The sequence below is a fragment of the Cryptosporidium andersoni genome (assembly GCF_001865355.1).
Source record: "Cryptosporidium andersoni isolate 30847 chromosome Unknown contig_40, whole genome shotgun sequence".
NCBI lineage: Eukaryota > Apicomplexa > Conoidasida > Eucoccidiorida > Cryptosporidiidae > Cryptosporidium > Cryptosporidium andersoni.
This window is the reverse complement of record NW_027122903.1, coordinates 150,250-160,142: the sequence shown is the minus strand read 5'-3', so window position 1 is coordinate 160,142 and position 9,893 is coordinate 150,250. Positions and strand designations below refer to the sequence as shown.

Below are 9,893 nucleotides of genomic sequence, written 5' to 3'. Positions count from 1 at the left end.
CTCTGTATTCTTAGCAGCTTTCGATCCATTATACTCCGTTTCAGGCGCCTACAAGAGACTTAATAGAGATTTTACAAGCGTAAGTTTTGTAACAAGGTATGAAAAAAGATTTAAGTGACAAATATTGACTAAATATACTTAGTTACCAGATAAATTTGCTAAAAATTCAGAAGCTCATAGTAATACAGCACAAACAGAATCTAATAAAGGTAATGATATAGAGTATGTCGAACCCACTTCAAGTGAAAATCCAGAAATTCAAAAGCTAGGTAAGAGATAAAAGTGTAAAACAAATATTTCAAATTGTGTAAACTTGATTTTTTCATTTAAATAATAGCTACTGAGTTTCTGATGATAATAAAGGCACTTAAAGAAGTAGCGAGAGAAGAAAACAAAAAACTATTGCAAGTACTTCCATATTAAAAAAAAAATTCTGAATGAAGTAGATAAAGAAAAATAAGTCCCATAGGATATTAAAAAGTAATTAATTGTGAGGATGAAATTTCTCTAATTTTCTTCTTATTTGAATTTATCTTTGATAGTGTCCTTATTGAATTGTTCAAGTATTAATTGGCAAGAAAAGCCCATCATAAGCTAATTGAGCAGATTTAATACTGCAACACTTTCCAGATCTTTTTAATTGAATTAAAATTTCCTGTAATTTCTTGTTTCCAGTATTATATTCTAAATCACAAGACATTCCAACAAAATAAAGAAAGTGAGGATTAATAATTTGAGCCAGTTCCAAAGATTCGCTTATAGTAGCGTGAGAGTTACTTGACTTCTTAAAAGCAATAGAATCCAAAATTAGAATTGACACGTTATATTCCATAGATTTGAGAAAATCTAAAGATACCTTTGGAATTGGGAAGGTGTAATCAGATATAAATATAACATTGGTATATGGATAGTGGATGCAAAATCCCATGCAAATGCAGTTACCGTGGTACATTGGAAATGAAGTTATCTTAATATCCTCTATAAAAAACTCCACAATATTGAATCTACATTCAGGTTCATTTATACTATCTTTCAGGCTCAGATAATATTGAATAGCTTCATGTGAATTACAATTTGTCACTCTTCCTAGCAAAATATCTAAGACATTTAATTCATAACTAGAGTACCCAAGTTGCAGAATTTTACAATCCCTATTTAATTCCTCTATTATTGAATTATGAAATCTCTTGTAAACAAATTTTATAGTATCCGAATTCATATAAATCGGTAGTGGAATATTACTGCCATGAGTATTCTTCGCAAAGTAAGATGCATAATTCAAACCGCCAACGGCATCATCATGAAAATGTGTTAGAATGATAGAATTAATAGCTGAAATTTTGAATTTGGGGAAAGTGCTTAACGCAGAATTTCTAAAGGTCCTTCCCATGTCAAATAAAATATTGTGGTAAACTTCATGATTCTCTGTACAGTTATCCACGCAGTCATATGGTATTTCACTTTCAGACAACTTTTTTCTATTTGCATCTTTTTTGGGGATTCTAATCATTATAGAGACATTATTCCTAATATTTTTACTTTTATCGATCTTAGAATCATGTTCCTTGGAAATTTGTGAGCAAAAGCAATCATATCTTTCTGATTCTAGCACATGATGAAGGATTGGTACACAACTTGAAGCTCCAGTACCTAAAAATAAGATACCAGCTTCTAACATTGACCAATTTGAAGTAAAATTACTGCTGTAGAAAAGGCTAAATAGTTATTGCTTTACAGAATACCTTCATATAAATTGTTCGCTACTCCATTATTTCAGTTTAGTTCATGGCGCTACGAAAAAAACAGCGTGATGATAAAACACTCAAATAAGGGATCTGCAACAAAAGTCAAGTGGAAAGTACCACAAAAAGCAAAGATATTTTTTGGAAGTAATCTAGAAACTAAGAGTAGTCAACTCCAATTCTAAGAATATACGAGATATATCACTAACTTTTCATATCAACTACACACTTTTATTAAAGCTTAATAACCGTAAACACTTATTAGCAATAAGTATACTGAAAATTAAATGGCAACCTATTATGCAGACTATCCAGTTTTCGGATTATGCTGTACAGACAAAGAAATTATTGTGAGTGGAGGTGGAGGTGGTAAAGAATATGGAATTGAAGATCAATTGGAAGTTTTTGATATTGTAGATAAAAATGACAAAAAAGTTAAACTAACATTAAGCTCAAATAATAAATCTTCTGTATGTAGTTCCCTCTCACTACGTTATTTGTATGGTACAATAAAACAAAATGGTGTGGTAGACGGAATGAGTTATAATAGCACTTTTCAAATTGTTGCTGGTGGGATCAAAAATACATGTATAATATTTTCACTATCTAAAGAAAAAGATGATACTCGAATAGAAATTCATTTGCAATTTCAAAGTGTGTGGGACTCTAAAACAAAAGGAAAACAAAATATTTCCAGATTCTCAACAGATGGCAAATTGTTACTGACAGCAGGAACGGATGGTATTGTAAGAGTTTGGACATTGAAATTAACTGGTGATAAATCTAAAATTAAACCAGAGTCTGTTGAGGAATATTTTGGTCATGATCAAGAAATTTTAGATATTGATATAACGCTTGATAACAGTTATATAATATCTGCTAGTAGAAATGGAAATGTCCTTGTACACGACTGTAGCACCAGGCAAATAATTAAACAATTCACTGTTCCTATGAAAAATAGTATCTATATAGTTAGACAATGCAGATTTATTAAAGATATTGGTAAATCTACCCAACTTGACGAATTCAAACAATATAAAGTTTCATTATTAGTACACGAGTTAAGAGGATCATCATTTTTAACTTTATGGAATATGAAAATACCTTTTATAGACAAAAATAACTCTAATAAATTGGATGTGTCTTTGATGCAATTGAGTTCTATTTTTGTTAATGACAAACCATCTTCAATTATGACAATTAGTACCGATCATCAATACTTTGCTGTTGGCACAAATAGTGGGAGTATATATTTGATTCGGAATTATAATAATGATTTTAAATGGGTCCAGTCATTTCACCTACATGATTTACCAGTTACTGGACTTCAGTTTTTTAATTCTACTGACTATATTATATCTTCAGGTGCCGATTACACTATAGGTATACTGGCTACAAATACAGCAAGTAATAATAGTTCTCATAGAAAACTTTTCAAGTTCATCAAATATATATTACTAATTACAGTGTTTCTTTTAGCTTTTACAATGTTTGTCGAATACTGCATTAATATTGGCTATAAAACAAATTTAAAACATGGTATAGAACGTTTACACTCTTATAGTACACAAGTAAGCGATAATGAATATGTAAACTCTATACTTACCCAAATAAAGGACGAATTATAACTAAAAATTGAGATATTAATGATTATACTTTAATAAGTACAAAAATACGAATATCTTAGTGATTTCTAAAAGGATATTTATAATCATGGAAATTAATCGTTTATTTGCATGCATGCAGTTGTATCGGGATAATTGTATAACTATTACATGCATGTAATTTAACTTTAAAGGGTTATCATATAGGATCCATTTCGAGACAAGAATGGAGAATTGGTTATATAACGAGAGATTCACTCTAATCATACATGTGATGTGCGTCAGTTGCTGACTTCATATTACATCAGAGACCGTTGGATACCAAGATATCGCATAAATATATGCTAATATAAAATAAAAAAAAAAATCTAGACATAATAGGACTTTTGAACAGGATGGAAGCTTCTGAATCAATAAGTGATCATTTATGTTCATCTTTTGATAATAGACAGGAATATAGCGAAATTGAATCAAAAGAAAAAAATTTAAATGTTAAATCTACTCAAGGGGATAAGTGCTCAATAAATAGTGAAATAAGCACCAATACAGAAGGCAAAGATTCTGTATATGAAGATGAAGGTAGATTGGATAAGTTATGTAACGAAGACAAAGTAACAAACGAGGCTGTTAGTAAAGATGACACTTCACAGAGGACACAATCAACTGTATCTAGTAGATTTATACCGGAAATGGATAATAAATATGAAGATATTGAAAAGAAATTGATTACGGCTTCACCTCAATCATATTGTACATATAGCCCATCACCAGAAACTCAATATACTTCTCCAAAACTATACAATTCAAAAGCAATTACAAGTGATTCACCACCATTATCAAATAGACCAAGGAAATCGGAACATCAAAGTGGAGTTCCAGGAGTGTATTGGCAGGAAAGTAGCCAAAGATGGATTGCCCAATGGAGCGACTCTACAACTGGTAGAAGAATAACACATGGATTTTCTGCTAGAGTGTATGGATTTGAAGAAGCTAAACAGATGGCTATTAGATCTAGATTGGATGCTATTGAAAATGGAAAGGCGACAGCTAGAAAATTATATGATAGTGACAGCAGTAATTGCATTAACAGCAATTTAAATAAAAATAACATGTATACACCTGTGATAGCGAAGAATTCAGCCAAACATTTAACTTTAGAACAGCTAGCGAATGATAATGTGAGTGATCAACTAAAAAGTACATTGGCCTTGAATTTGCTTATGTACTCAAATGCAGCTAATCTCGTAGGTAGTTTTTCTTCACACCTTATAAATAACTTTAATTTGGGAAATAATAGTAATTCCTATACTCAAAGTATGACATCTAATAATGAGATTTATTTAAATGGGATTAATAAGGATCTAAAAACAAATTTGAGTAGCTCTAACAATACTGTAAATGGGACTGGCACAGTATTCTTTGAAGAAATGAAGAATTTGAAGGAAGACGAAGAACATGAAGGGATATTTTGGCATCCTATAACTCAAATATGGATAGCAGTTTGGTTAAATCCTATCACAAAGGAAACTTCAACTCAGGCATTTCAATCTGAGATACAAAATGATATCGATATAGCTAGATTTAAGGCTGTTCAATGGAGACGCGAAATGTGTACACAATATAGTGAACAAATCAAGGAAATAATTGAAAATTCAAATCAAAAACTACCTTATTCACTCAACCAAATGATTATTGGTAATCAAAAAGTAACACCAACAGTATCCAACCAAACAATTCCGCAACTTTCACAAATGATGTCTTATCTTGGTAACTCCTTACTTTCTCATAATCTACTATTAACAATGACTTCACCGAATTCTACACTATTGCATCATCCTCACTCTTTTTCAGACTTAACAAATTCTTCAAGTACAGGATTACATGGAAATTCAACTCTAAATAATTACAAAGCACAACTCCCCATTATTGACCCAATAACAATTGCAACTGCAATATCACCAACCGGTCCATATCTTGCTCAATTTCTACACCCATTAGCCTCTAGTATAAGTCCTTATCTATTTGACCAATCACTACAACCACTAGCCACCACGTCAAGTGATACAAGCAATAATGCAAGATCACCTAATCCAATTCCACACTCTATACCTTGGAATATAAGCAATGCAAGTATAGCTTCAAATGTAAATACAACTACTATTGAAGGTGATTCTGCAAAACACTCAAATTTGTTACCACCACTAGTGCAAAATGGTCATATGGGGCTTCAAAATAATAATTCCTGGTCCCCAAATATAGCTCCTACTCCTTCTTCCCCACAATCATCATCAAGTATTACACAGTCAACGACATTGAGTAATTCCCCTATGTTAGATTCTTCAGGTGGAATTACACCTGGAGGAAGCAATCATATAGCAGCAACTACTCTTTCTGCAAATTACAAGTCTGGAATTCCAGGAGTATATTGGAAAACACGGGATCAAGAATGGGTAGCTGAGTGGTATGACCAACATAGAAAAAGACACTCTCGACACTTCTATGTTAAGAAGTATGGTTTTGAAGAAGCAAAACGTCTGGCTATACAATGTAGATTGCGAGCAGTAGCCAGTGGAGAGGCTGTACTCAGAACAAATACAAATACTTGCAGTCAGGTAGAAACAAGTGATTGATTTAAACAAGCAATATCTAGTTAACTGAAAAAGAGAAGTAATCAAATGTATATTTTTATTTATTTAACTAATAAATAAGATAATAAATCATCACATTTATCAGAAGTTTGATTAAATTAAGAAGTCCTCTGGGTTTTATTACTCGTGATGCTAGACTGCAGAGAACTCATGAAATCACTCAATATATTCTCAAGGACTTTTTGTCGGCCTAATAATTCCTTATTCTTGGCTTCCTCCTCCTCAATAAGTCTCTGCAGAATATATTCAATAAAACAAAATAAATAATATTAAGTGATTAACCATTATCTATTTGATCTAACCTATCGTTAAGTATCATGAAACTTACACCAATGTCATCAATCTCTTGATTTATCCTCATATTTAAATCTCTGGAAATTGCAATACAGTAACAAATTAATCCTTATAGATTACTTTAAATTGGCTTTATTGGATATTTATAGTCCAAATATTTACTAATTTAATATTAAGTTAAGCCAACGGTAGCAACTTACCGAATGACATTAAAGTGATTTTCAAATATATCCCCAACTTTTTGGTGCATTTGGACAATCACATCAATAAATGAACCCTTGTTAGAAGAATCTGTATAATAGAGTAATTCCAAAGTGAATCCATTCACTTGCCTATATGTTTAATCTTTCTAATTCTCCTTAAGCTTATTTTAGAAATTTTATCACTTCAAGGAGAGAAATGAAAGAAGTCTTACCACTTATATTTCCTAAGCTCACTTTGCTTTCTCTTTTCATTTCCAATATTTGTTAAATAGTCAAGCGCAATTCCAATGACACTATCCACTGACATGTTCGAAATTTAGAAAGGCTCCAAGGGAATTTATTAAGAGTAGCCTAGGCGGTATAGTCCGACACACATTAACATGAAATTATCAATAATCTTACTTTCAATTATACTTATTCATGTTATTTGAACTCTTTAAGAAATGATTAATAGAAGAAATAAAGAGAATAGTAAATTAATAGAAAAAATAAAGAGAATACTACATGGCCTAATTTCTGCTGGGAATTTCTGGCAATTAGAAGAAATATGTATAGAAAAGTTTGGGAAGACTACAACCATAACTATGAGATATTTCTTACCAATATTATGTGGAATTGGATCTTCCTATATCAGTAAAAAGGCTATTAAAACCTCAATAATATCTATTGGGATAATTGGATGTATTTATTTCATGTTGGTAAGTTGACGAAATTCTCAATTTATTGACTTAACAAATTCAAACAAGTTTAGAACTGAGTATTTCTATTGAATCATTGCATTAAAAAACAACCAATTTACACCAACAAAACATAGATATTTAAATTCCCTAGTTTTCTTAAATCTTTTTTTTTTAGAATAAGGTGTGTGGAAGTGAAATTATTGATGAAAGCCTTATGAAACCATTAAAAGAATTTATTGATAAAAATACAGATCGAATAAATCTACATAAAAGATTCCAACAACTTCATATGAAACTTAAACAATTTTTTGAAGAAAATACAATTGATTTCTCTTTATTTAGTTGCGGTTATCTATTTGGAGTTCTATTTATTTAGCTGTGTTATCTATAGTCTATTTGACTTCTCTTTATCTAATATCCCCTAAAATAGATTTTAGTTGTTTCCTCTTCATTTGAAGATATTGATCTTTAAGTACTTTTAATATACTTATTGACATTGATAATAATGCTTTTTTCAGAAATTCAGGTAACTTCCCTTTTAGGTCACCGATCCAAATCACATTAATTGTCATTATTGACTTATTATTTTTATTTCTAGTCATTTCAGCTAAAATTCCATTCATTATACACTTTGCACGGACCCTATGTGTTGTAACATTAGTATCTTGCTTTAATATATCATTCAAATCAGTTGCAATAAATATTGCTGGAGAATATATATGGCTTTTCTCTCTAAATATTGACAATGACCTCAGTGATTTACAAGATGTTGGTGTATGTACAGATGATTGTAAAACAGATACTTTTAGTGATAAAAATGGTGTTATTATTGACTTTGGAGAATAAAATGTTGAAGCTGTTGTAGGGGTATTTTCACTACTATCAGACAATTTATTTGTACATCCGGTATCAACTATACTCTTATGACCAAGTAATACAAAGTCACGGGATTGAACCCCCATTGACCCCTTATATGCATGATAATAAACACAATATCCTGGATAATCATCTTCCCATGTGTGTATACGATAACTTTTTTCAATTGTATTATCATAGCTTAATGGATCAACACTCCAAATGTAGTTGATAAAATCACTTGGGGTTATTATATCACATAAATTATATAGTGAAGGTAAACCTCTCTTATTACTTAATTCATTCTCTTTATCAAGATCTATTTCTATTATACCACGAATTACAGAATAATCCATATAGTTCTTATCACTAACTTTCCTTTGCAATCTAATACCATTTTTATATCCATTATCTTCCCACAAATCAGTTTTATATAATATATCTATAAATTCTTTACACTTACTATCCATTATTAGCTTAACCTGTGGAAATGCATCTTTAATTTCCTGATTAGTCGATAGTATCCTTGGTGTAGTTATTAATGTTGATTGTCTCGAAAATTTTGGGCTTAATGATGATAGTAATCTACGTGGAGTTAGGGCTAAACTACTGCCAACCATCTTCAACTTTATCGGTATCTCTATCTTAGTACTCTTACATCTTGAGCTACTTAATCTATCATCCACTTCAGAATTTCCAGATAGTGAATTTACTACCTTCTTAGGAATATTTGAATATCTCGACTTCTTCTCTTTTTTGTTACTATCACCTTTATTTTTGGTACAATTACTTTGTATAATTATGTTATTTTCCATCGTATATTTAAACATATTGCTTGCAACTCTATATTCTGGTAGAAACAGAAGTTTACTCGTGTATTCATCTTGTATTATATTTTCTTTTTGTTCACATATATCAAACTTAACAATACCATTATTGATCTCTTCAACTTTGTTTGAAGATCCCAATTTCTTTGATAACGTAAACTTTGGAAATTTTAACCTCATACCTCTCGATATTTACAAAAAAAAAATCTTTTACAATATACAAATATTAAGTTCAGTCATATTAAAATAGATGGTTGTACTACTTGCACTTTATGTATTTATTTATATCGACATATTCACGATATTTGTATATCCTCGAAATTTAATTAAAATAGTATCAAATACCTTAGTAATAGTATAAAATTTAGAATAATTCACTCAAAGTCACCAAGCACACTAAATCTATTCTCCTTATTATTTAATTTAAGTAGTAATTTTTCCTCATAACCATTTCCTCTAACCACACCATCCCATCTATATCCAGCCTCTATTCCAAACCTATTCTGTGGAGATAGAAATCGACATTTCAACCTTTTTATTGTATTACTTGGTAAAATTACTTTCTTATCCGAATTTAAATTCACTGATTTGCTATTGATTAAGAATAAAGGATCATCCCAATGAACTTTATTGCGAAGTTCCTCGTCAATTGATTTATTACCATCAAATCTCATAAATTGTTCGTGAGGAACTTCTTTGCTATCCAATACTTTCTCTAGTCTTTTTTGTTGAATAATTCCGGTAGACCATGGCAAATCTTTTTGTGTAGTTACCTTAATTTCCTTTAACTTTTGCTTCTTTTTTTTAATACGCTCATTCAGCCATATTTCCTCGTCAATCCGCCTTCCTTCATTATTTCTATAAATAGCTACAGCTTTATAAGTCATAAAATTTATTTTAATGGTATATATAAGCAATATATGTTTTAACTATCAGTTTATTAGCATAAATATTTAATTGTCAAAAATTACCCTAAATATCCCTGTCAGAATGAATTATAGAAATACTTTTTAAGTGGCGCCCTCATTTGAAAAAAAAAG

At 30.5% G+C, this 9,893-nt stretch overlaps 5 protein-coding genes and 1 further gene across 5 annotated transcripts; 3 read left to right on the top strand and 3 right to left on the bottom strand.

Moving 5' to 3' along the window:
- Positions 1-44: 44 nt before the first annotated feature.
- cand_013160 (hypothetical protein) lies at positions 45-423 on the top strand (the record flags this gene model as incomplete).
- A 136-nt stretch (positions 424-559) lies between these two features.
- Positions 560-1,678, bottom strand: cand_013150 (uncharacterized protein; the record flags this gene model as incomplete). The annotated part of the gene is made up of 1 exon (XM_067211552.1): positions 560-1,678. One exon carries the CDS (start codon positions 1,676-1,678, stop codon positions 560-562), a length of 1,119 nt encoding a protein of 372 aa, XP_067066960.1.
- Positions 1,679-2,029: 351 nt separating this feature from the next.
- cand_013140 (uncharacterized protein) lies at positions 2,030-3,370 on the top strand (the record flags this gene model as incomplete). Its single annotated transcript, XM_067211551.1, has 1 exon — positions 2,030-3,370. One exon carries the CDS (start codon positions 2,030-2,032, stop codon positions 3,368-3,370), a length of 1,341 nt encoding a protein of 446 aa, XP_067066959.1.
- Positions 3,371-3,741: 371 nt separating this feature from the next.
- cand_013130 (AP2 domain-containing protein) lies at positions 3,742-5,976 on the top strand (the record flags this gene model as incomplete). The annotated part of the gene is made up of 1 exon (XM_067211550.1): positions 3,742-5,976. The coding sequence occupies one exon, from the start codon at positions 3,742-3,744 to the stop codon at positions 5,974-5,976; it is 2,235 nt and encodes a 744-aa protein (XP_067066958.1).
- Positions 5,977-7,578: 1,602 nt separating this feature from the next.
- On the bottom strand, positions 7,579-9,033 carry cand_013120 (uncharacterized protein; the record flags this gene model as incomplete). The annotated part of the gene is made up of 1 exon (XM_067211549.1): positions 7,579-9,033. The coding sequence occupies one exon, from the start codon at positions 9,031-9,033 to the stop codon at positions 7,579-7,581; it is 1,455 nt and encodes a 484-aa protein (XP_067066957.1).
- Positions 9,034-9,227: 194 nt separating this feature from the next.
- On the bottom strand, positions 9,228-9,740 carry cand_013110 (uncharacterized protein; the record flags this gene model as incomplete). The annotated part of the gene is made up of 1 exon (XM_067211548.1): positions 9,228-9,740. One exon carries the CDS (start codon positions 9,738-9,740, stop codon positions 9,228-9,230), a length of 513 nt encoding a protein of 170 aa, XP_067066956.1.
- Between the last annotated feature and the right edge of the window lie 153 nt (positions 9,741-9,893).